We start from the raw sequence: 27,039 nt of genomic DNA, 5'->3' as shown, positions 1-27,039 counted from the left end.
CTAAAATAAAACTTATTTTAAAATAATAAATTAGTTTTAAAGTATTTACATTTTTAAGTATAAAAGAGTTCATATTCTTTAACCCATTTGTAGAGTAATAGACTTTACAGAAACAATTAAATATTCAGTTAAGTAGTCACAAGCAAAGTACTTCACTGTGGAGTGGTTTAAAATATTTGCAAACTTAAAAAAAATAAAGAGAAACTAAAGGTCCAGAAATTGCTAAATAAATTTTAATATGATAGTACAATTATATAGGGGCTACTATGCCACTAGTATAATTATATTGGTGAATACTTAATGATATAGGTAAATGAGATAAACATTATCTGCAGTAGGATTCCAGTTTTTCCACTCAGACAAAAATAGTATGAACCAAAATACATGACTATGTTAGAAGAGTTCTCTGCGTGATGGGCTATAGGTGATCTCTATTGTTTTAATAGAGATTTACACTTAAATTTCTAAATGAAGAATGATGAGACTTTATGATTAGAAAAAACATGAAAAATTAAAAGCCATTGAGATATTGGTGAACAAATATTTGAATTAAAATTAATCGTAATAGAGATAACTCAAAGTGAGTTATCTTTGAATATTGATTTATGCTAAACAAATATTGTTTAGCAAACCATTTCACATACCAAAGATTCCTCCCCTTACCCCAGGGCATCCTGGTAGTTTTTAGTCCTGGCTTCCCTCTCCCTCAAATTAATATCGGTGCTATCAAGGACCCTAAAGGCAGAGGTCAGCCCTCCTCGCCAGTTGATTTTGGATGAACCTATTCAAACTCTAAAACGTTCTAGAAGATAAATGAAATAAGTTTGCTTCTGTGTTAGTTTAAAAATGATTTAAATATTAAAGGCAGTCATTTAGAATTGATTTAAATATCATAGGCAGCTAGGTACAAACTTCTAAGGAAAAATATTTAGCACAACATGTAACTACAAAATCCCCTCATACACTTTCTTGTAAATACAGAAGAAAGCTCTCAAAGGTCATCTGTATTATCAAGTCTGACTGAACAATCTAAATCTGACCAAACTAGACATTTAAATAAGCACAAAATAAACATTCTTATAGCTTTGAGATTCAAATTCTAAGTTAAATTAAGGACGTTTAAGTTGCTAGTCTAAATGGTTAACACTGAATAATTTCCAATACATATACAAAAATCAGTAAGGTCACTAAGAAACCTGGCTGCCCTGCATCAGACACAATTGAAAAATCTACCCAGACCTATTCTTTCACTGTGTGTTATCCGCCTAACAAATCTAGTGAGTTTCCTAAGTCAATAATGGGCTACCTGCTCTGTGTCCAGATGCTTTCCTCAAAAGTTTTTTTAAAAAGTCCCTAACCAAACCCACCTTCAGAGTGAATCAGTGAACTCTTTAAAAAATAATTCTTTCAGAAAACACCCTAAGACTATCTTCTTCTAAGAGTGACATTTACAAAGAGCAGCATGGGGCTTATCTGAGTAGTGCAGAGATAAACTTGGCGAGAAGAGAATGGCATTGGGTTATATAAAAGGAAGAGACTTTGAGTGAGTAATGCCGAAGTCAGACCAGAGAGAACAAAGGCAGAGCACAGGGCTCTCACTGCCACTGTGTTTAAGTAGGCCCCATACTAGGTGACCTCTCAAAGTCTAGCTCTTGAGTGGTGCCTGAACAAAAGGATCTGTGATTCAACAAAAAACACACTCCCAACTCTCTTTGTGTGAAAAAGCTATATCTCAATAAATAAATAAATAAATAAATAAATAAATAAATAAATAAATAAATAAATAAATAAATCTACTAGGATATATGGTCTTCTCTTAAGTTGCAAATCTGTACATAAAGGTTCTTGTAGTCATTGTGATTTCACTCTTTGTAAATGCTAATTTTTACTCAAATCTGATAAACCATTTTCAAATATTAAAAAAAAACAGAAAGGGAAATTTAGGAAAACAAGTCTTTTAAGCACAAATTTACTGTATTAGATAATTAATATCATTAAAATCAAAGTAGAAAAGTTCAGTTTTCATTAACTGGATAGGCTGAATTATCTGTCATTTGTTACAAGGCCAGTAAAATAAGCTTATTATGGTGAATGTTTTCATTTTCTCCCTTTCATGGGAATTGTCTTTGCTTATTGCTCTAGGCTCTTCTTGCATGCGGACAGTTGGACCACTTGAAAGGAAAGGAGCGACACACAGCAGCAATTCACCAGAGAATTCCGCTTTATTAGGGAAAGGTGCTGGGTTATATAGGAATGGGGAAGGGGTGATTGTGGTGTCACTTCTACGGGGCTGGTGGCTATTGGCTAGGTGCTGGGATTAGGGGGGCGAGGGGTGATTGGGCTTCAGGCAGGAGGTTCGCCATCTTATGGGTGGGGGCCCTTCACCACTGAATGTTCAAAGAGCTTTGGCCATATGCAGGTAAAGCACAGTCAAAAGTCTGTAATCTTTTGGACTAGAATGTAAGGAGAGAGTTTAGAATCCAAAGATGAATATACTTTTCATGATAGTATTTAACCTAAGACTAATGGATGAAAAATGAATGGCCTAGGAAGAAAGTGATATAACTCTTTTTTATTATAACACCCTCACAGTAGACAATGCATAACGCATCTTAACAGTCATATGTCCTAAACTGCATGTGGCAGAATAAAAAAAAAAATGCCACTGAAGAAGCTAGAGATGATGGAGAAAAATATAGTTTTCTGTAGAAAAGATTCCCCATCCTCTTTTCTGTTTCAATAGTGTCTTTGATTCAAAGAAGTTCTTCATAGCACTAATTGTAATGATAAATATAGGAAACCACATAAATGTCCAACAATTGGAGGTGTGATAAATGCATTTTTGGTCCATCCACATAATGGTAAGCTAAATAGTTATTAAATAAACTGCTTTTCAGTGATATGAAGAACACATAACTATTGACAAAGACAAGAAAATAATGAAATTGTCAACAAGTTATCCTTAGAGTAGAATTTTGGGTAATTTTTATTATCTTTGTACATATCTTCAATTCATAACTTTTCAAGAAATAAACATTTTAATAATAAAAAACATTAAATATTACATTTAAAAATTAGAAAATAAATATTCATACTTCTAGGGATGTCCCAGGTGTGTTATAATGAGCGATACACGACAATTTATCTCAAATTTTGAGAAATACTTATCTGTTTGCACATAGTTATTAGGACAATGTTCAAAGATGCTCAGCTGCAGAAACAAACTCTGGAATCCCACTGACATAAACAAAGTCTATCTCTTACTCTCACAAATTTCATGGTGCCTGAGGCAGTTCTCCTCCATCTTGCAGCCACCTCATGTAGGAGATGTGTCCTCCACAACTGCCACAGCAAGGGGGTGGTCCAAGATGGCAGCAAAAGACCCCAAACTCACCTACTCCCACAGACACATCAAGTCTATGACTATGTATGGAATAATTCCCATTGTAAAAGAACTGAACACTGGCTGAACCGCTTCCTCCACAACAAGGGATAAAAGGACCATATCAAGACTGCTGGGAGAGGCAGAGACACAGTCTAACCAAAGACCTTACCCCCAGCCCAGTAACACACAATAGGGAGGGATCCTTGTGGGCCCAGATCCTCTCCTTGAGGTGTCAGGGGTTTGTGCCCTAAATCGGGCACCTCGACCCTTATGACCTGCACCAGACAGACAAGACCCCAAAAATAGCTGGCTTTGGAAACCAATGGGGTTTACATCCAGAGGACTTGGGGGCTGTGGGGATATGAGATACTCCTTTCGAGGGCCTTGTGCCCAGACTCACTTACCTCTGATAAGAGCAAAAAGGCAGCAGTTTGAAAGTGACTAGATTATAAATGAAGGTGATTCAATTACTAATCTGAAAGCAACTGCTAGAGGGGCAGGGATTAGTTTGAATTTTCCTTGGGGGTGGAGGTGCTGTCAAGTGCGTTTTTTTGCATGCTCCCTCTACCTCACTATCTCAGGCATTGACGCAACACTGCTAAAGCCTTGGGTGCGGCCTGCCCCCAGCACTCACCCCAGGCTTGCCCATCCAGTGGGTAAGCACAGTCCACACAGGAGACACCTCTTGATTGCCTGGCTCCTGGACCTGATAGGACTGTAACAATCTCAGAGATAGTTCTAGGCAGGATGTCATACCCAGAGCACTACACAGACAGAAGAATAAAACACACACACCCAGTCTGCACATGAAAAGAGCCCATTTAGTTGTCCTGGAGCTTCAACCTGAAGTCAGGTGTGAGATTTGCCACACATCTAAAGGCTAGTGGGGTGCCCTCAGGGCATGTAGGCAGGGAGACACCATCTCTGTGCCCTCCCTTGGCCTCAGCGCAGCTTGCTGATACCTCCCAGAAAGAAGCTTATACACTTACTTGTATGAAGCCCTGATTTTTGCAACTATCACCCAGGAGAAGCTCCATGAGGTCTGGAGGTCAGCAGGGTCTATGACTGTAAACCTATTATTTATATTTGCATACTTTAAAAGCTGCTGCCTGAGGATCTCGCTTCCAATCAACCTGAATCTAGGTGCTGAGATCACTCTATTTGAAATACTGACAGGTTCCTTAAACAACTGGGACCTATAAGAAATAAATCAGGCTACTTAGACAATCACAAAGGTTCCAGAGGTAGCCAAGAGTCAGACAAGGTTGAACAGTAAGGCTGATCTCCTACGTAAGGACACTCCTTCAAGACTAGGAGATGTAGCCATTTCACCTAACATATACAAACAAACACAGAAGGTCAAGCAAAATGAGGAAACAGAGGACAATATTCCAAAAGAAAAAACAAGACAAAATTTCAGAAAAAGACCTTAATGAAATGGAGGTAAGTAATCTGCCTAATAAAGAGTTCAAGGTAATGGTTTTAAGGATGCCCTCCAAATTCAGGAGAAGAATGGATGAACAAAGAAACTTCAACAAAGAGATAGAAAGTATAAGAAAGTACCAGAAGCCACAGAGATGAAGAATACAATAACTGAACTGAAAAATACACTAGAGGGGTTCCACAACAGACTAGATGAAGCAGAAGAAAGGATAGGTAAACTGGAAGACAAGGCAGTGGAAAGCAGGCAACTAGACCAACAAAATCAAAAGAATTTGAAGAAACAGGAAGACAGATTAAGAGATCTATAGGATACCAATCAGAATAGCATTTGCATTATGGGGGCTCCAGGAGAAGAAAGAGAGAGAAGAAAGGCCAGGAAACTTACTTAAAATAATGGCTGAAAACTTCCCTAATCAGGGGATAGCCCTAGTACTGGTAAAATTTCCATGGTTTTAAATCTGAAATTCCCTTAAACAAACTTCTTTAGCAAATATTCCCTTTTGAGATATCTCTGATTTCTAGATAGGCAGACATTTCAGTATGTATTTGTCTTGTTTTATTTTAGAAACATCACTTGGAAGAAAAATGTGGTTTTATTACTTTCCCTTATAACCAAGATATCAGGCACAACAAAAGTTTCAATCCCCTTTTCTTCTCTGACTTCAGAGAAATTCTGAGTGTTTGGTTTTACATCAAAATTAGCAATTTGTAGTAATATTATCTTTCTTAAAAAAAAAAACAACAACCCAAAACTCATATAAAGGGAATGAGGCTTAGAGTAAAAGCAGTTCCCCCCACACCACCTTTAGCATACTATACTTAGTGTGCCCACACTACAGCTTTAAATAACTTCCAAAGATTTTTGGGCCATGGAGCATATGGGAGACTAACTTAAGGTCACAGAGCTAATAAGTGTTAGTTACAGTGGCTCCACAGTCTCTGTTCTTAACCCCTACACACTGTAAAGCCTAAGACCGATCAAGTAAGTAAATAAGAGATAGGATGTTCACTAGCTGGTGTATTGAGCTTTTCAGGAAACAACTGCTTTAACACAATTTAATCCCATGTCTAAAATTAGTGCACTGTAAAAGGAACTGAACTATCACCAGGAAAACCCATATAAGATAACCCATCTCAGGTGAGTCTCTCTTTATTAGTTATCTAATAGTCCCATAAATTAAATAAGGATTTTCTTTCCTGCCTGAATCACATCTATTGCATAATTACTGCCTTTCCAAGCAAGTGAAAGACACAAGAAAGAAAAGCTAAATAAAGATTACAATGAACAATGACAGGCAGTTTTCCCCCAGGTGTGAGTTGCATAAGCACTACCAGCAACCTTGGTTTTTTCCCCAAGTCATAGCTAGGCAGAGGCAAAGACTGGACTTCTTTTGTTTTACTATTTTTTCTTTTTATAAAGATAATATATATGCATTGAAGAAATGCAGAAAATACCAATCAGCAACTGGAAGAAAATAAAAGCCACATGCATGGCAGCGATGAGATCTCACAATGTGTATAATTCCTTTCTCCCAGATTTCCAGCTGGGCATGTAGTCATGGAGATAGAAGACTATTTCCCAGCATCCTTTGAAGCAAAGACTGACCATGTAATTAAATTCTGACTATGAGGTTAAATGGAAGAGAAATATAGTATTCTCCCACCTTCGTACTTCCTGTCTGCCTGCTTCCAAGGGTAATGTGTAGTAGTTGGAAGGGATAGAGGAAATGGGTCACCCAGGATCTCTTGAACTAAAATACAATTTTGTTTTGGACTATTCACTTCCACACTTCTTTTTAGGGGGGGGAGAATTTAGCTTTTTAAAGCTTCTTGGGTTTGTTCCTTGGTACTTGAAGCTCATCCTGACCCTGGTGCCTATTTATCCTAAAATCACCAATTTTTTGTTACCTATTTTTTGAGTGTTTGAATGTTCACAAATAGGTACTACCTCTTTAAATTTTTGTTTTTATTTTACTTAGTTTGTTTATTTTACATTGAGAACTCATGGAGCATATGGGAGACTTCCTTAATTTAAATACAGCTTCTTTTTTTGAATGGGAGTTTTAAGTTACTGTCAGAAGAAGGATGTGTTTCCTTTTTTTGTCAAAACTTCCTATTTTCAGGGCAGCAAAATCAAACACTATGCTAAAAGCCAGGCAGTAACTTAATTTATATGAATAAAGTGGGTCAGGTGAGACTGTGAGAAACTAGAACACAGGGACGCCTAACTGGGACGCCACAGTTTAAGTCCAATAGATGGTTGTAACTGAGGGAGTGAGGGCCCAATATTGACAACTAAGGAGGAAAATGGCCTGGGCATGTCAACTTTGCATATTTTAATTGTGCTGTGATAAGTAATTGTGGAAAAATAAATTAGTCCCTATGCAGGAGAGCAAACTTACCCGAAGGACAAATTCATAGTATAGGCATGGTAAAGCAGAAGGTTTTTGTTGTGTAGGCTTTCTACATTGTAAATCAGACTTTGGATATGTTAGAGTGTCTCAAAAATTTGTGGTAGCTCTGATTAGACTGGATTACCTGGTATGGTGAATTTGAATTTTTGATGATTGGTGTGGTGGGCAGAATAATAGGACCCAAAGATATCCATATTTTATTTCCAGGAACTTACGAATTTATGTCTTGGTCTCCATTTAAAAGAGGATAAAATACCAGAAGGCCTAACCTAACATGAACCATGCTATATGAATTATCTTCCTTTTTGAAGGTATGAACAGAAAATTCCCATTCATCTGGAAACAAAATAGATGAGAAAAGTCATGTTTTTTTTCATTTCACTTTCCTGGTGGTTCATGTTGTATTTTACCAAAGAATTTATCTTTGACAGACATAATAAACAAAACAAAACAAACAAGTAAACACAAACTTTCCTTCCCCATACACAGTTCAAAAAGGTTTTCCAAGTGTGGTTTAAGGACCACGGACCAGGAGCAACAACATCCCTTTGGAACTTATACAAAATGCAAAATTTCTGACCCTTTCCCAGACTTACTGAATCAGACATCAGGGGTAGGGTTTGGCAATCCAGGGTTTAGGGTTTAACAAGTCCTACATGATTCTGATGCTTACAAAGTGGGAGAAGCTACTTTAGGATATGCTGCTTTGATAAGGGCTTTTCAGACTATGTGTGGGGAAGGAATGATTGTTTTTTACTTGTTTTGTTTTGTTTATTACAATCAGTCAGAGATAAATTATTTATTAAGCAGCATATCCCAAAGTAGTGATAGTGATACTTACACACTCATAATATGTGCAGGGCACTATTCTAAGCATTTTGCATGCATAAAATCATCCAATGATACTTTCATACCCCCTTTTACAGATGAGGCAGTGGAGGTCCAGAGAGGTTAAATGACTAACTTAAGGTCACACAGCTAATAAGTGTCAGTTACAGTGACTCCACAGTCTCTGCTCTTAACCCCTACACACTGTAAAGCCTAAGACCGATCAAGTAAGTAAATAAGAGATAAGATGTTCACTAGCTGGTGTATTGAGCTTTTCAAGAAACAACTGCTTTAACACAATTTAATCCCATGTCTAAAAATTTAACTAACAATTCTATATGTTTTGTCAGCCTGTTAACCATGGCAACATATTTAGTAATATGGTTTTGTCAGAGCCTTTTATATCATATTATCAGGAAGCAACTTTTTTACCATGTCAGAGCTCTGTATTGCTGGCCCATCTAACTCCATGTTTACAGGTCACTGGAAAAACATTTATTGTATTCTTACTATGTGCCAGACACTATGCTACACATTGGCAGATGCAAAGACATCTAGGACATAAGATAGCACAAATAAAGCACTGAGGATGTATAATGTGACATAGAGGATGGAAAAATCACACAATAAATGTCACTCTCATTATCATTAAAGTGATCCTTCTGTTGCTTACAATGGTGAGAGAAACACAGGAACTCAGCTAGAGAAACAGAGTACACCAGCAGTGCAGAGAAATGAAGTTACAATATTTACTTTTTTCTGTAATACTCTCTTACACTAAATTCATTAACAGTGTTAGTAAGAGAGAACCTCCTTCCTCCCTGCCTTTCTCTTTTACTCCTTGCTCCTCTCCTTGAAAGTTCCCTTTGTGCCCCTCTTCCTCTCTGATCCCATCCTCTTCCCTTTCCTTTTAGAGGTAACCAAAATCCTGAATTCTGTATATGTTATTCTCCTGCTTTCCTATAGTTTAAATCATATGCTCAGAACACACACACACACACACACACACGCTCTTTCACTCTATATAAATGGAATGGTACTTCTGCAATATATGGAATTTTTAGTATGTATTCTTTAAGGAAAACATGGAATTTGTGTTATTAATTACAAATATTTTAATAGGTGTTACATGGGAAAGGGCATAATGAAATCAAGCAAGATGGAGAAATGCTCAGTTTTAAATGCATCCCTTTATTGCAGACCTCAAAGCCTTTAATAAGCAATATTCACTGTGACTCCCCAAGTAAGAGCTTTTGCCAAATATACTTGACCTTTTCTTTATTACAGCATCTTTTATTTTAGAACATCTGATGAGATGCTGTGCTTTAACATCGAAAGAGGAAATGTGCAACTTCTTTGAGAGAAACCCATATAAACAGCAAAGCCTCTCACACTCTCCTCAAAACAGAAGCAGCACTTTGATGGGGGCTGCCCGTTGGTCACACCCAGACCCCACCAGTATGAATGACTGTGTGAAGTAGACAAGACAATTGAGCAGGACAGGTATTTTTTCCCCCACATTCTGTAAGCATGAGGAAAGCAGATATTGGTTATAAGAAACACGGTATGAAGAATTAAGAAAATCAAAGTTAAATTGAAAGTAAAGCTAGAACCACAGTGTCATCTGAACATGACTGTATTAGATTGAATCATATTTACTTTATCTCTGAAGCCTAGAGATGACATTCCAAATAAATCTCAGTTTGGAATACTCTAAATGAGTCAAATCATGGAAAATATACATATCTAATCACAAATAACACTTCTTTTTGATAATTTATATTACCTATTTCTACAGGTCTGTCTCTACAGTGATCATGTTTTCACAAAATAGTCTATTTTCCTCATATTATAGAAGTTATAAATGAAATAATATTCACATACAATAATCACAGCTTTTAGATATATGTATAATTAAAATAAACACGAATTGACATACTTCTCTGATATATTCTAGGCAAGCAATCTGTTCTTTCTCCTGTAAGTTTACGTTGACCATTCTAATTTGAGTTTAAGGTCCAAACGTTTCCTGCAGTCACTTCTGCCAGGCTCTGGATATTCTCAACTTGGATTTTTATTCATGCGATGCCATGGAAGTTTTATGCCTTTACATTTTTCCTCTTTCTTTAAGTAATATATCTACTTTATTGAACTGTGACCCTTTAGTGACATTGTACGGCCCCTGACATTTAAGGTATCAAATGCCTTGTCAAAATGTCATCTTCTTGTCATTTTTTAAAAGAATACTTGCTACCATTGTAAATAGGGTTCCTAAGTCATCTGCAAACTTCTTTCCCCCAGTAGCTTTGAATGGGAAACTATTTTTCAGGACACATTGCTAATTTAACTCCAACTACTTGTGTTTGTAGCTATATTCTGAACTCTCTCTCAAACATCTCTAAGTGTAATTCGTACCTTCTTATGCCAAATGGCTACTGTGTGAGACTACGGAGATTAACTTGCACATCACAACAGCAAACATATTGGTAGTTTGCTAATTTAAATGCCTGACAATCCTAAGAATGTTTCCCAGAGACTATTAAAGTTCTCTAAAATCACTTGTTCACTTATAATACCTTAAATCTGAAGTATAAACTTATTAGCCTCTTTTGCAATTGAAAATAACCAAACTGCAGAAATAGTTACTTACTTACGTGTCTTGAGTCTGCACAGGAAAATTCAAGATGAATTTTTGTAATCAGGGAAGAAATAGTAACCATTAAAAGAGAGACAGAAAGTGTTCCTGCAATGATTCCCCTCTGGGCAAAGACATTAATTTACAAACTTCAGCAAGGGAATTAGAAACAAACTGACACTTTACCCTTTTCACAATTTTTTACTGGAGAGCTAAAACATGCCAGTTATGACATTGCTGCGGAGGTACAATTTCTTATCTTTTGACTGAAGCCATCTGACTATCAAATTCTCTATCACTGCCAGAGTCAGCATCCCCTCGTTTGTTTCTATGAAGCATTCTCAAGATAACTTATGTTCTTAGTTTACTACCAAATTGTGACATTTTTGCCACCACATCATTACTGAATCTATCTCCATTAGAAATTCTCTGCAATTGTTGTGGTTTATTCTCACCTTAAAGTCATAACTTTTAAATTAACCTCTCCCTATTTATTCCAAAATGAATTCCTTAATTTCCTCTGACGGGAGAGTTGACTTTTGAGCAACAATTTAAACATGAGGGAGTTAGCCATGGAGATATGTGGATCACAAGAGCTCCAGGAAGAGGAGAGCCAATGCCAAGGCCCGGGCGTGGGCACATCCCGGACCTGCTCAGGGGAAAGCAAGGAGGCCAGTACTGTTGCAGCAGAGAGCAGTGGAGTATGAAGTCAAAGGAGTAAAGAAGGGGTCAGGTCATGCTGGGCTTTGTAGGCTAGAATTAAAGTCTAGATTTTTGGTCTAGATTCCTCTGCACCTCCCTGTGGGGAAATTAGAGATAAGGACAGAGATCAAGAAACTGAGAGACACAGAAATAAAGACAGAGATAAACAACTATACATTTATATATGTGTATAAGGGCTTTAAGATGGGAGTACGCCTGGGTAGGTTGAAAACAATAAAGAGCCAAGTGTTAATGGAAAAGAGTGAGTAAGGGGAAGAGACAGGTGAGCAGACCATGAAGCCCTTTTAGGTCTTCAGGTTTTATTCTGAATGAAATAGTAAGCCATTGCAGGGTTTTGAGCAGGAATGATATGAGCTGACTTAGGTTTAAAAAGAGATTTCTGGCTATAAGAATAAACTGTAGGAGTCCAATAGTGGAAAAGGGAGACTAGTTAGAAGGTTATTGTGATAATCTGATGCTTAATAATGGTGACTCAGTCCAGGGTGATAACAGTAGAAGTGGTATGAAAGGGTTGGTTCTGGATATGTTTTTATTAATTTATTAATTTATTATTATTTTTTATTTTGATATCATTAATGTACAATTACTTGAACATTATGGTTACTAGACCCATTATCAAGTTTCCCCCACATACACCATTACAGTCACTGTCCATCAGCATAGTAAGATGCTATAGAATCATTACTTGTCTTCTCTGTATATACTGCCTTTCCTGTGTCCCCCCTCCCCCACATTATGTGTGTTAATTGTAATGCCCCATTTTCCCCCTTATCCCTCCCTTCCCACCCGCCCTCCCCAGTCCATTTCCCCTTGGTAACTGTTAGTCCATTCATGGGTTCTGTGAGTCTGCTGCTGTTTTGTTCCTTCAGTTTTTTCTTTGTTCTTATACTCCACAGATGAGTGAAATCATTTGATACTCGTCTTTCTCCACCTGGCTTATTTCACTGAGCATAATACCCTCTAGCTCCATCCATGTCATTGCAAATGGTAGGATTTGTTTTCTTCTTATGGCTGAATAATATTCCATTGTGTATATGTACCACATCTTCTTTATCCATTCATCTACTGATGGACACTTAGGTTGCTTCCATTTCTTGGCTATTGTGAATAGTGCTGTGATAAACATAGGGGTGCATATGTCTTTTTCAAACTGGGCTCCTGCATTCTTAGGTTAAATTCCTAGGAGTGGGATTCCTAAGTCAAATGGTATTTCTATTTTGAGCTTTTTGAGGAACCTCCATACTGCTTTCCACAATGGTTGAACTAGTTTACATTTCCACCAGCAGTGTAGGAGGGTTCCCCTTTCTCCACATCCTCGCCAGCATTTGTTGTTGTCTGTCTTTTGAATGTTGGCCATCCTAACTGGTGTGAGGTGATACCTCATTGTGTTTTTAATTTGCATTTCTCTGAATGATTAGCGATGTGGAGCATCTTTTCATGTGCCATCTGAATTTCTTCTTTGGAGAAGTTCAGCTCCTCTGTCCATTTTTTAATTGGCTTATTTGCTTTTTGGGTGTTGAGGCATGTGAGTTCTTTATATATTTTGGATGTTAACCCCTTGTTGGATATGTCATTTATGAATATATTCTCCCTTACTGTAGGGTGCCTTTTGTTCGACTGGTGGTATCCTTTGCCGTACAGAAGCTTTTTAGTTTGATATAGTCCCACTTGTTCATTTTTGCTTTTGTTTCCCTTGCCCAGGGAGATATGTTCATAAAGAAGTTGCTCTTGTTTATGTCCAAGAGATTTTTGCCTATATGTTTTTCTAACAGCTTTATGGTTTCATGACTTACATTCAGGTCTTTGATCCATTTTGAGTTTACTTTTGTGTATGGGGTTAGACAGTAATCCAGTTTCATTCTCTTACATGTAGCTGTCCAGTTTTGCCAGCACCAGCTGTTGAAGAGGCTGTCATTTCTACATTGTATATCCATGGCTTCTTTATCATACATTAATTGACCATATTGCTTGAGTTTATATCTGGACTCTCTATTCTGTTCCATTGGTCTGTGGGTCTGTTCTTGTGCCAGTACCAAATTGTCTTTATTACTGTGGCTTTGTAGTAGAGCTTTAAGTCAAGGAGCATAATTCCACCTGCTTTATTCTTCCTTCTCAGGATTGCTTTGGCTATTTGGGGTCTTTTGTCATTCCATATGAATTTTAGAACTATTTGCTCTAGTTCATTGAATAATGCTGTAGGTATTTTGATAGGGATTGCATTGAATCTGTAGATTGCTTTAGTCAGGATGGCCATTTTGACAATATGAATTCTTCCTAGCCAAGAGCATGGGATGAATTTCCGTTTATTAGTGGCCTCTTTAATTTCTCTTAAGAGTGTCCTGTAGTTTTCAAGGTATAGGTTTTTCACCTCCTTGGTTAGGTTTATTCCTAAGTATTTTATTCTTTTTGATGCAATTGTGAATGGAATTGTTTTACTGATTTCTCTCTCTGCTAGTTCATCATTAGTGTATAGGAATGCAACAATTTCTGTGTATTAATTTTGTATCCTGCAACTTTGCTGAATTCAGATATTAGATCTAGTAGTTTTGGAGTGGATTCTTTAGGGTTTTTTTTAACAATATCATGTCATCTGCAAACAGTGACAGTTCAACTTCTTCCTTGCCTGTCTTGGTGCCTTTTATTTCTTTGTGCTGTCCGATTGCCTTGGCTAGGACCTCTGGTTCTGGATATGTTTTCAAGGTGAAACCAACAGGGTTTTATAATGAAGTGGGTATGAGATGTCAGAGATAGAGGGAAGTCAAGGATGAATCTAAGGTTTCTGTCTTGAGCAACTGGAAGGACTGGGTTGATACCAACTGGAATGGGGCATTCTGCTGGTAGAGCAGGTTTGGGGGTTGTAGTGGGACTGCAAGTTAAGTTTTGGATGTATTAAGTTTGTGATGTCTATCACATACCCAGGTGGGGATGTTGAACAGGTAGATGCACAAATCTGGAATTCAGAAAGATCCTAGCTGGAGATATAAACATGTTGTTGGCATGCAGAAAGTATACTGTTATGAGAATGGATGAGAATCACCAAGAGAGATAAGAGAAGAGCCAAGAACTGAGTGACAGTGGCACTAGAGTGAAAAAAGCCATGGAGAGCAGTTTTGTCCTGATTCAGTTCTGAAGTTCCAGTCTTGAAGAGGCAATCTGTTTGTTGGAGAATGCATTTTAGGGCATGGGAAGACCAAAAGAAAACTGGGGAATTTTCCTGTAGAAACACAGTGTCATCCCATATTGGAGAAAGAGTTGGAAAAAAGCCATCATCCAGATGTTCATTGGAAAAAGTACATCTTTGGTGATGTACATACATAGTACGCTAAGCCAAGGAAGACAGGGCAAAAGTGTGGTGAAAGACAAAGGCAAAGCCCCGGGTTATAATGCATTCTAAACTGGGGGCTTCGTGTGATCTCAAAGTGAAGAGGTAGCCTGTCTCACCCTATTAGTCCTGCTGCTGTCCACATAATTCCTCATAAAAAGGCTGTCTGAAAAAACCTGTTTCATTCAAAAATGAAAAGCAGCAAATTGCAACCATAATGAGATACAACTTCAGACCCATCAGGATGTCTATTATTTTTTTTAATGTAGAAATAACTTTCGGTAAAGATGTGAATAAACTGAAACCCTCATGAATTGCTTGTAGGAATGTACTTTGCTGCAGCCATTTTGGAAAACAGTCTGGCAGTTCCTCAAAAGTTAAGCATAAAATACTACCATATGATCTAGAGAGTTCACTCCTAGGTACATACCCCCAAAAACTGAAAACAAGGACTCAGACACTTAGGCACCAATGTTCATAGCAATATTATTTACAATAGTCAAAAGGTGGAAATAACTCAAGTGTCCATCAATAAATAAGTGGTAAATAAAATGTGTTATATACATTCAGTGGAATATTATTCAGCCATAAAAAGGAATGAAGTTCTGATTCATGTCATAACCTGAAAACATCATGCTAAGTGAAATAAGCAAGCACAAAAGATATATTGTATGAAGCACTCATATGAAGCACCTGGAATAGGCAAATAAATAGAGAAAGTAGAATAGAGGTTACCATGGGCTGGGGGTGATGTTGTTATTTAATGGACACAGTTTTAGTTAGGGATGATGAAAAAGTTCTGAATATGGATATTGGTGATGGCTGCACAACACTGTGAATGTTCTTAATGGCACTGAATTGTACATTTAAAAATGTAAAGTGATGAGTTTATGTTTATGTGTATTTTGCCACAATAAAAAAGAATTATCACCATAAAAAAATCAATAAAAATCAAAAGAGAACCAGCCCACCCTCTTTACTTAAGTATTTGGAGGAAAAAGGCATGGACAACAAAAGCAACATTACTGAAGAAAACTGACAGAAGTTTAAATAAAGAATTCTCACGGCCTTAAAGAAATTATAGAAGATATGTTCCCTCTGATAAAGAAGCTCAAAGAAAAAGATACTAGAATCAAAGAAGAGATAAGAAAAACAGAAATTGCTCCAAAAAAGCTGGGGAATGGGGTAGAAAATGAAAATAAAAAACATTAGAAAGTTTAAAGGAATATTAGGATCAACTCAAGCAGAATAAACACAACTGAGAATACTGGAAAGGTCATAGAATAAAAACTTGAGGGAAACACACAAAATAATAAAAGGAAAAAGATATACAAACTGCTAGAAACATTATAGATACAGGTGGAAAAGAAAATACAATATATATATAATTCGTGTTCTGAAGAAGAGACAAAAAAAATTAAAGACATAATTTAAAAATATTCCAGGAAAGCCATAGAACTGTAAATGGTGATGGAAATGGAAACAAGGATGAATATGCCCATCTTCGAGGCCCTCTCAACTGACTGGTGATGGAGACCTAACTGCACCCTTTACTGAGCCCCTTCTCAGCATGAAGCAGCTGGAGTGGTTATCACCCCCTTTCCCCTAGCAGCAGCTAGGGTCTCTATCTGTAGAGGGGGGAATGAGACAGGGACCGTGGGCTTAGACAGAGTAAGGTGAGGGCCGCCAGAAAAAACAACCCAAGATAATCCATTGAGGGATTTGCTTTGGCCTGCAGAGGGCCCAACTTGTTTTTATGACTTTACCCAGGTGCTGCTTTTCCTCCTCTAGCCCTAAACAAATGAGTTGCAACCTGAGCAATGTAGCAAGCAAGCCCAAAACAACATAGTAAAAACAGGAAGGATTTCATCTTGAAAATAAGATTGCATTTTAAAATCCAATTAGTTAAAAAGTAAGTTTCTTCTAAGAAGTTGTCCATTTCTCCTAGGTTTTCCAGCTTGTTAGCATATAGTATTCTCTAATAATTCTTTGTATTTCTGTGGGGTCTGTCGTGATTCTTCCTTTCTCCTTTCTAATTCTGTTGATGTGTGTTGACTCTCTTTTTCTCTTAATAAGTCTGGCTAGAGGCTTATCTATTTTGTTTATTTTCTTGAAGACCAGCTCATGGTTTCATTGATTTTTTTTCTATTGTTTTATTCTTCTCAATTTTATTTATTTCTTCTCTGATCTTTATTATGTCCCTCCGTCTGCTGACCTTAGGCCTCATTTGTTCTTCTTTTTCCAATTTCGATAATTGTGACATTAGATTATTCATTTGGGATTGTTCTTCCTTCTTTAAATATGCCTGGATTGCTATATACTTTCCTCTTAAGGCTGCTTTTGCTGAGTCCCACGGAAGTTGGGGCTTTGTGTTATTGTCATTTGTTTCTATATATTGCTGGATCTCCATTTTAATTTGGTCATTGATCCATTGATTATTTAGGAGCATGTTGTTAAGCCTCCATGTGTTTGTGAGCCTTTTTGCTTTCTTTGTTCAATTTATTTCTAGTTTTATGCCTTTGTGGTCTGAAAAGTTGGTTGGTAGGATTTCAATCTTTTGGAATTTACTGAGGCTCTTTTTGTGGCCTAGTATGTGGTCTATTCTGGAGAATGTTCCATATGCACTTGAGAAGAATGTGTATCCTGCTGCTTTTGGATGTAGAGTTCTATAGATGTCTATTAGGTCCATCTGTTCTACTGTGTTGTTCAGTGCCTCTGTGTCCTTACTTATTTTCTGTCTGGTGGATCTGTCCTTTGGGGTGAGTGGTGTGTTAAAGTCTCCTGGAAAGAATGCATTGCATTCTATTTCCTCCTTTAATTCTGTTAGTATTTGTTTCACATATATTGGTGCTCCTGTATTGGGTGCATATATGTTTTTAATGATTATATCCTCTTGTTGGACTGAGCCCTTTATCATTATGTAGGTTCCTTCTTTATCTCTTGTTACTTTTTTTATTTTGAGGTTTATTTTGTCTGATACTAGTATTGCAACACCTGCTTTTTTCTCTCTGTTGTTTGCATGAAATATCTTTCTCCAACCCTTGACTTTTAATCTGTGCATGAAAAGTAAGTTTCTTAACATACTCTTTAACAAACAGACAATAACTTAGCCCACCTTGGGAGCAAATAACCAGGAAGACTAATAAGAAACTTAACGTCTCTTCAAAGATAAACATTTTGGGAACACTTAGCAGGTGTGCATCCCTAGCCCTTTGTCTCTCAACTGCCTATAAAACCCCTAGATAACCCACCACCCCAGGACTCTCTTGTCCCCTCCTGGTGTGAGCCAGGAGTTCTTTCCTCTTACTTTATCTCTAAATAAAAGCCTCTGCCTTGCTCTCCTAAAAAAAAAAAAAATATATATATATATATATTTTCCAGGAATAAAAGAGGTCTTACATCTATAGAAAAGAAGAAAAATCATGATTCAAGAAAAAAGTGATACAAAATGATAAGTTCCAAGGTAATTCTTAGTTTAATTATTTAATTGCAAGACTAGAATGACTTACTGGCATCTAGGCAGAAACACCAAGTCATCCACTGGAGGCAGAAATCAGGGTTTTCAAATATAGCTAGAAACACTGAGATACAATTCTGAACAATAGAAAGCATGTTTTGAAATTTTTATACTCAAGGAAGTTACTCTTTATCAATGGGTAGACATTCTCAAGCATATGAGAACTCAACTATAGAATTCATTAATCCTTCAAGAAAAAATTGCTAATAAAAACCAAGGGACAAATCAGAATAAAGAACTGGGGAATGAAGAAGCAGGTTACAAAGATTAGTGGGAAACATATTTATTTAACAGAGACTTAACATTGAACAACTGTGTGAACTATAGTTTCAAAATTGCACATTATATACATGTTATAACTTAAAATTCAAAAATTATTAACAAAAATAAAAAGGTGTGAGAAGGAGGCAAAATGAACTGTATTTGAGTTCGGTATCTTAGCTGCCATAGCTGAAGCGATATTGTCTAAAGCTGAATCATACAGCTAAGTAAAAAATAATTAACCTGAATTTTTAAGCATTTTATAATCTTTTTAAACTTGAGAAAGATCTTTTAGAACTAATGATGCTTGTGATGATTTATCTGAAAATCAGTATGTCTTCAGTTTCACTTCAGTGTTAGGTCAAAATAATAAAGACTACTATTAATATGTTTTTATTAAAAATTTGTAGATCATCCCTATCTGCATTCCAATTTCCACCATCCATTCATTTTCCATTTCAATATATATATATATGTGCATGTACAGATGCCTCAAATGATCAAATGTATACAATGATTTTTTCTGGTTGATAACAACTTTGATCTGCCTTTTATTAAATTTAATTTGTTCTAGTTTGTAAATAATGAGTAATTACTGTACTTCAAAAATCAACAAAGCATTTTTTTAAAAGGCGTATAGTCCAATTGGTGTTTATTTTAGCAAAGATGAAAACACTCTTGCTTTTCATTGACAAACAAAGCCAACAGTCCAATTCTCAACTCTTTAAGGTCTTTTATTTATTAAAATTCTTTCGGCTAAAAGGAAGTTAATAGTTAATTCCTGACATGTTGCTGATTCAAGACTCTTAACCAAATATCCTAGAATATGCATATGGATAACTTTCATGTCTTCACCTACAGACAACTGCACATACCAACAAGAAGTCTCTCTGGTGGGCTGACAGGGAATGGGCACACAGGAACAAGTGGATAAATGGGACGGCACAAAATTCCAGGATTTTTAACCATTTCTTCTAGTCCCCTAACCTATTGTATAGAAACGAACCAAGTGTCTTGTCATGAATCTTCTAACTCCCTTGAAGGAGGTGGCCTAAGATGTCTGAAGTCTTTTGATCTCAATACTTTAACTACTACTCCTAAAATCCTCTAGCTGTTTGGGGATTAAGAGTTATCTATTCACATACTCTTTGAGCGACCTTGGCATGAAACAACTGCCCCCACACACTGTTTCCTGAGAATACTGTTGTGCTCATGAATACTTAACTTCCCTTCTGAATTCCTTTCTCTCATTTGCTATGAAATCAATCCAAACGGATCTAAATGACACCAAATAAGATGCAGTCTTTATCAGCTTAAAAATCTGTGTCTTAAAGATAGAATCTTAGAGTTGAGAAGAAATCTCCTTACAAAGATCCCGAGATAATGGAGGTTTGAGAAATACTGGACTAGTTTTAAAACTGGGAACTTTCTTCCCTGTGTTTATCACAATGGAAGTAAATCTGTCTCAGAACCAACTGCTATCATTTCCCTCTAAAAAGAACCAGGGTTCCTTGGAGAAAACAATACTTTTAGGGTTGTGAGAGGGAAAGCACTTCTGTTGCACTATAAAGTAGGGGAATGCTCAGAGGATGATGGGGTCAAATCAAGAACACAGGGGCCAGCTTAAAGGGACTCCCACTGGCCAATTTGATCAAAATCAATAATAATACTAGTGATTAAACACTTGGCTGCTTTAGCTTTGTTCTCATGGTCTCATTCTCATGCTCTCTCCCCACTTTCAACTCTCTCTACTTTACTGTCCACTTGTTAAGCTCTATGCATGGGAGCAATACGTTCTTGTTTTTCCCTGCTTCTGGATGATGTGTGTGCTCTACACTGGAGTAAAAAAAGTTCTGAGTTTTAGTTTTGGGCTTTGGGGTGATCATAGAAAAAGCAGTCTTTTAACTGACTTAGGTTCGGTGCCAGTTGATACCAACCTGATATGGTCTAATAGGATTGTTTTATTAGGTTGAAACATAGAATTGCCATTTTTGTAGGTAACATGGTTGAATGTCATAAACTTTATATGGTTCAACAATCATCTAAGCTCACTGGAGTTTTAGAGCCAAACCTCAAGCTATTTTCAACTGGTTCCCTGTTTTATCTGCTGTGACTTTTATTTCCTTGGAGACCCAATGAGGAAAGGTGACTCACTGAAGGGGTAGAACTTGGGCCCCCCTGATTTCCTGCTATTTAATGCCATCTGAACCTCACATTCACAGCTCTGTTAGAGTTACTGTCCTGGAGTGAAGAGAGTGCTAGACCAGGACTCAAGAGACTAGATTTTATTCTTGGCTTTCTCATTAACTAGCTGAGAAAAATTGGATGAGTTGCAATTTATTTCAGTCTTTCTTCTTTCACTTGCAAAATAGAGGTTGAATAAAGTTTAAACTGTGTTTAATGTCCCTTCCAGTTCTATTTTGCGGTTCTTTATTATAGGACCTGTCTTGTGGGTGGGTGAACAATCTGAAAATAAGTACAATGTTTATACAGGCATTGGTGTCCTTTGTAAAGTCACAGCAGCTAAATCAAATAGATAACTAAAGTTAAATTCACTTTGTAAGCTGAAACCAGTGATTTAGTCAAGTCAAAAACAAACTTCTAGACTCCATTTTGCTTAATATGTTTCAGTAACCTGTAAAATGTTTTTATTAATAGGTAAAATATACTTCAGTTGATTTCTTAAAGTATTTTCTTTTAAAGATTATATGAAAGTTTTTAGGTAATTATGAAGACTAATCATTTGTTCACAATTGTATGGACTTCAAATCATGAGTCTCTTTTGAGAATATGTAAGAATATATTTTAAATTCTTCAGCTCTCTGCTATCCAATAACAATGTTAAATTTAGTCAGATTTTGGTTTTTCCTCATCTGCACAATGATAATAATCTCTAATTTGGACTTCCCAATATAAGCATTGTTATGAAATTGTCTGTAGTCTAAGATTGCTTAGAAAAGGCAAAAATAACCTTAATTCTTGCAAATCTGAGAACAATATGCAGCATAAAAAGAAGAAAAGGCTCATTGCATAACAACTCAGTAGAACAGTGAACATCTCCAAAGCCTCCTTCCACGGAGTTACCCAGCCCTAAAAACAATTCTATTTTATTCAAGTACAATTTTTAGAAAACTGTAACCTCCAGCAAAACTTTCATGAGCAATGCTGGTAATAGGCTACATCAGGAGAAGAGAAAGTAGGAAAGATATTTAACAAACAAGAAAGGTATAGGTCATATTTACACCATCAAAAGATTAGACCCTTTGGTTATATAAGGTTAATCAGCTTATTACTTAATACAGAGATCCTTACAGCAAAAACTTAAGCCAAAAGATATAAATCTCATGTCTGCAAAACTGAAGGAAGCCAGTGAGCCTTGGTCCAATAACCAAGAACCAAGCTACCCTTCTTGTCAAGAATGCTTAAAGCATGTGCACCCATGCACATTATATATAGACTCTACACAGCCCAAGACTTTACTATCAGTTTCTGATACAACATCTTCCATTCTCTCATGTAAATTAAAATTTCATTCCTCTCCAGACCCGATCAATAGTACATTTTAATCTTTCTCCCCCTGTATCTTCTGCTATATTCAAATCTTCATTAAATAATTTGGCATCTTCTACCTTTAGAGTATGAACACTGAAACTTATTTAAAACCAAGGTACACAGTATGAACTTGGAGCTACCTATTAATATCTCAGGCAGTTACAGAAAGCATTTATGTTATGAAAGATGCAATAGCTAGTCAACATTATGAGGTATCCTAATGTTTTTCTGTTGGACAGAATTTGTTTGGTAAGTCTTCTTTTCTGATTATTTTTTCCTTTCAGGCATATTAGAATCATTAAGCAGAGGTGCTGTTTTTATATTCCTTTAAATTTTCATTTTTCTCCTCTCTTTTTCTCTGTATCTGGTATCATCATATGTACAGGCCTATCAGACATCTTTCAAAAGTGGATCTCAGTCAATGAAAGTTGGAGCCCTTGCTCCCACGGAACTGCAGTCTCTCAGGATGTTAATCAAATAACTGCACTTTTGACACCAACAGAGATAGGTGTTGTCAAGAAAGAAGGTGGGCTGTCACGAGAACTTACAAAGAATTTGACTCAGACTGGGCGGTCAAAGAAAGCTTTCCTGAAAAGTGATATTTAAGTAACAATGTAAAGGATGACTAGTTGTTAATCTCTAATAACTGCTTTGAACATTTAGCAGCTTAACAAGTACTCTTCTTTCAAATGTTCTTTTCTAGAGTATTTCTTCTATTTAAGAGATTTCAAAATACTTTTATAGATTTTAGGCCCATGCTCATTAATAAGACTACTTGAGTAAGTATGAACCTTTTAAATACAAATAAACCAAACTTTTGTCAACACTTCAAAATAACATTCAAAAGTGTTTTACTGCCTAGCTGTAAACACTAAATAAAGTAATATAAATATGGACCATCATTCTTAGCTGTACACAATCAAGCAGATTCTTTGGAAGATACTTGAATAGCCACTAGTTTGGGGTACAGTTCTGAATTCATCCAAGTATAATCACATTCACTTATTCACTGCATATTTACTGTGTGCCCACTACAGTGACAGGCAACAGACAAAGTGCTGCAGGTGCGATGGTGAGAGCTGGAAACAAGCCCTTGCTCCCACAGAACTGCAGTCTCTCAGGATGAAGTTAATCAAATAACTGTATTTTTGACACCGACAGAGACAGTGTTGTCAAGAAAGAAGGTGGGCTGTCATGAGAACTTACAAAGAATTTGACTCAGACTGGGTGGTCAAGGAAAGCTTTCCTGAAAAGTGGTATTTAAGTAACAATGTAAAGGATGACTAGTTGTTAATCAGGCAAAAGAAGTGGTGAGATGGGGGTGGGACAAACAGAGGAGGACTCCAGAATGGCAGGAAAAGCATGTGAGAAGGTCCTGTGACTGAAGGGGTGATAGTTTCCTGAAGTTGCGGTCACATATTACCACAAACTTAGAGGTTTGAAACAACACAGGTTTATTATCTCACAGTTCTGGAAATTAGAAGTCCAAAATGGATCTTATGGAGCTAAAATAAAGGTGTTTCTTTGAAAGGCTCTAGGGGAGAATCTGTTTCCTTGCCTTTCCCAGTTTCTAGAGGCCGTCTGCATTCCTTGGCTTGCAGCCTCCTTTATCCATCTTCAAAGTCAGCAACAGCCGGTCTGATCTTTCTCATGACTCCATCCCTTTGGTTCTGTCTCTTCTGCTTCTCTTTTTCACTGGGGACCCTTGGGACTTAGCCAGTCTGGGATATTTCCTCATCTGGAAATTCTTAACTTAATCACATTTGCAAAGTCCCTTTTCTATGTGAGGGAACATAGTCACATGTTCCAGGGATTAGGACTGTGAACATTTTGGGAGGTCATTATTATGCTCACCACATGAGAGATTGTGTCTTATTTAAGAATTGAAAGGTCAGGGAAACCAGGCAGTGAAAATGAGGAGAAAATGGTATGAGATGAGGCTGGGGAGGTGGGCAAGGACCTTTTGTACGTAACATCATAAACTATGCTGTGAGTTTTGATCTGTATCCTAAGAATACTGGGAAGCTACAGAAGTGGTAACAGATTAGACTTGACATTTATAAATATCCCTTTGGCTACCAGGTAGAAAATGTATATTAAAATAGCAGAGATTTAGTAAAAAGATGATGGCAGCTAGAAAAACAGATATTCAGATGATTAAGATCATTATTATCTAGATACTAAAGTCATTCCAGGTCTTTCACTTTCTAATTGGGTGATTCTATGTCTGTGGTTAAATACCCATCTGGTCATTTTATGGGGAAGATAAAATGTTATGCTGCACAGCATGCCATTCATACAGGAACAGTACCAGGCATGATCAACAGTCTTTGTATTATCATATTATTATCATATTGATCCTATTATTAATTGTAAAGTATAACTCTTCGCTAGTAAATTAGAAAACAATATGGAAGATTTTAAGGAAAAATTAAAAACCACTATAAGTAATTTCTATCTTAAGGAGAAATATAAAATCAACTTTAAGTAGCAGAAAAACTTGAATAGATTAAGAATGCTTGTAAACACTGTGTGTGGGAAGAGGATTAGAAAATGAGGTAATGGAACTGGGCAGGATCCAAATCATGTTGCACCTTGGAGGTCAATCTATGGATTTTGGCTTTTGCTCTAAGTAAAATGGGGAACCGTTGGAGAGTTTTGAGAAGAGGGGTGCCATGATCTAACTTTGGCATTAAAACTGGCTCGTGTTTTGAAAGTAGGCAGATGACAGGAGGTAAGCCGGGAGGAAGAGAGGCCAGGAGGAGACTAAGACAACAATCAGAAGAGGTGACAGTGTGATGGAGGTGATCGTTTAGATCAAAGTGGTAGCAGTGAACGTACTGGGGAGTACTTGGATTCTTGTTATGTTCTGAAGGGTTTTCTGGTGGATGTGAAAGAGAGTTGTCCAGGATGACTCCCAGGTTTTTGGCCCCAGTAGCAGGAGTTGCAGTCAATGGAGACAGGGAGACTGATGGGGAATACAGAATACTTACTTCTACACTGTCAACTACGATCTGAACAGTCTCTCAGTTAAGAACATATAAGGGTTCTGTTGGACCTTCAAGAGGAGTTGTTGAGTATGCAGCTGAACATGAATTTGAGCTCAGGGGAAAGGAGATATAACCTTGGAGCTGGAGATAACAGCAGTGGGAATCATTGCAATATAAAGAGCTTTCAAAGCTTTGAGGCTAAATGAGGTCACCAAGGGAGGATGAAGATTAAGGAAAGCTACAAGCACTGTGTCCTGAGTCACCCAAGTTTTAAGAAGTGGGAAAGAAGATTAAGAATCAGCCAGGAAGGCTGAAATGGAGCAGCTAGTGAGGTGAGAGGAGAAGAGGAAAGAATATGGTGTCTTGGAAGTCCTACCTTTTCCTTCTGTAGCATCTACTCATCTTTCAGATCCATCATGCACATTTTATTCCCTAGACTCGGGAAGGTCTCTCTCCCGAGTGCCTCCAGAACACCTGCCCTTCCTACTCTTAGCTGTCGTCACATTATATTGCCCGTGTTTCCTCATTGCCTCCTCTGAATCTGTAAACTTCTTGACAGCAGAAATGAAGTTTTGCTCGACCAAAGAGTATTCCCAGATTAGTACTGAACTTGACACAGTAACCATTGAACACAAGTTGGTTGAACTGAATTAGTGAAATCAGTACTTATCTTCTGGTGAAGCATGTTACTAGTGTGACAGGAAGAGTCTACTATGATTATCTATGCCACTAGTACTACACATATATTTATTGAGTTTATTTTTCTGTGTAACCATTTGGAATTTTCCAGCATTAGCTAGTTAGTATGTTTCATGGTTCTGAATCAGATAGAGGTGGAAGAAGATGCATATTTATCTGTGTAAGCCGAGTATACACACCATGCATGCCTACTACATGTTAGCTCACTTAACCCTCCTCACAAGTTTGGGAAGAACAGTAAAATTAATTCCATTTTATAAGAGGAAACCAAAGTTTAGAAATGCTAAGCAACTTGTCTAAGGTCACCCAACAGGTAAGATCCCAGAGCTTAACTATCTATAAAGCCCTTGTTATATTATCTGTATCAATTATATGTATTACTATATATTATATACTATCATATATGTTGTAGATATATAAACTTGTATACAGATATATGAATAAGTCATATATTTTATATATATAATTACTGCCTAAACAAATTTTTTAAATGGCTATTTAAAAAATATAATTATGTTACTTACTGGGAAGTACAGAAGCAGAGACCCAAAAAGGATTGTTTCCAACAGGATAAGGCCCGATGCCCTGATGCTCTAAAAAAAAAGAAAGAAAGTAAAAAAGAAAATGTCATTGTTAATTTACATTTCTAGGCATGGAAGAATTAATGCTGTTATAACAATGCCTCAAGCAGTAGAACAGATACTTTGGGGGAAAATAAGTGAAAAGTGGCTAGCATTTCAGACAGAGGACGTAACTGAAACGTGCACAAAGACAGACTATTAAGGTGGTGGTAGACTTGATGATACTGCCAGTGGTTTCTTGGAATTTGTTCTGTAAAATGTGAATCACTGAACAGTCTGAGCAGCTGAGAATACTATTTAGAAGATCTGTTCAATCCAAGAAATTCACAGACGCATAGATCTTGTATTTCTGAAACATCAGCCACAGTGCATACTGAACACTATCCCTAAACTATTTCACGAATACCTGCAGGATGGTCTCGGGATAAGACACACATATGCACAAGGTCTTGGCATCTCAGTGATGTATCTCCCACCATGTCAAAATACAGTCCCCAAAACTCACCAACAGAGCTCCACTATGTGAATGTTATTAATCACATTAAATAAGAGGTATCTCACCTTGGAAACATGCTTACTCTTAACTCAAAAATCAAAAGAATAAGTTGATTTTCAAATAAATTTTCTGACTATTTAAGGGTTGCTAAGCATAAGTACACTTAAAATCTTAACATATTTTGTTAGAGTAA

General features: G+C 36.9%; 1 protein-coding gene across 1 annotated transcript in view; it reads right to left on the bottom strand.

The window, feature by feature from the left end:
- GPR158 (G protein-coupled receptor 158) overlaps positions 1-27,039 on the bottom strand; it is a 365,517-nt gene that overhangs the window by 62,671 nt on the left and 275,807 nt on the right. The window contains exon 5 of the mRNA XM_036880927.2: positions 26,294-26,362. Within this exon, the coding sequence (XP_036736822.2) occupies positions 26,294-26,362 (69 nt within the window). The remainder of the gene's footprint in view (positions 1-26,293; positions 26,363-27,039) is intronic.

The sequence above is a fragment of the Manis pentadactyla genome, chromosome 3 (genome assembly GCF_030020395.1).
Source record: "Manis pentadactyla isolate mManPen7 chromosome 3, mManPen7.hap1, whole genome shotgun sequence".
Lineage (NCBI taxonomy): Eukaryota > Metazoa > Chordata > Mammalia > Pholidota > Manidae > Manis > Manis pentadactyla.
This window is presented reverse-complemented; position numbering and strand designations above follow the sequence as displayed.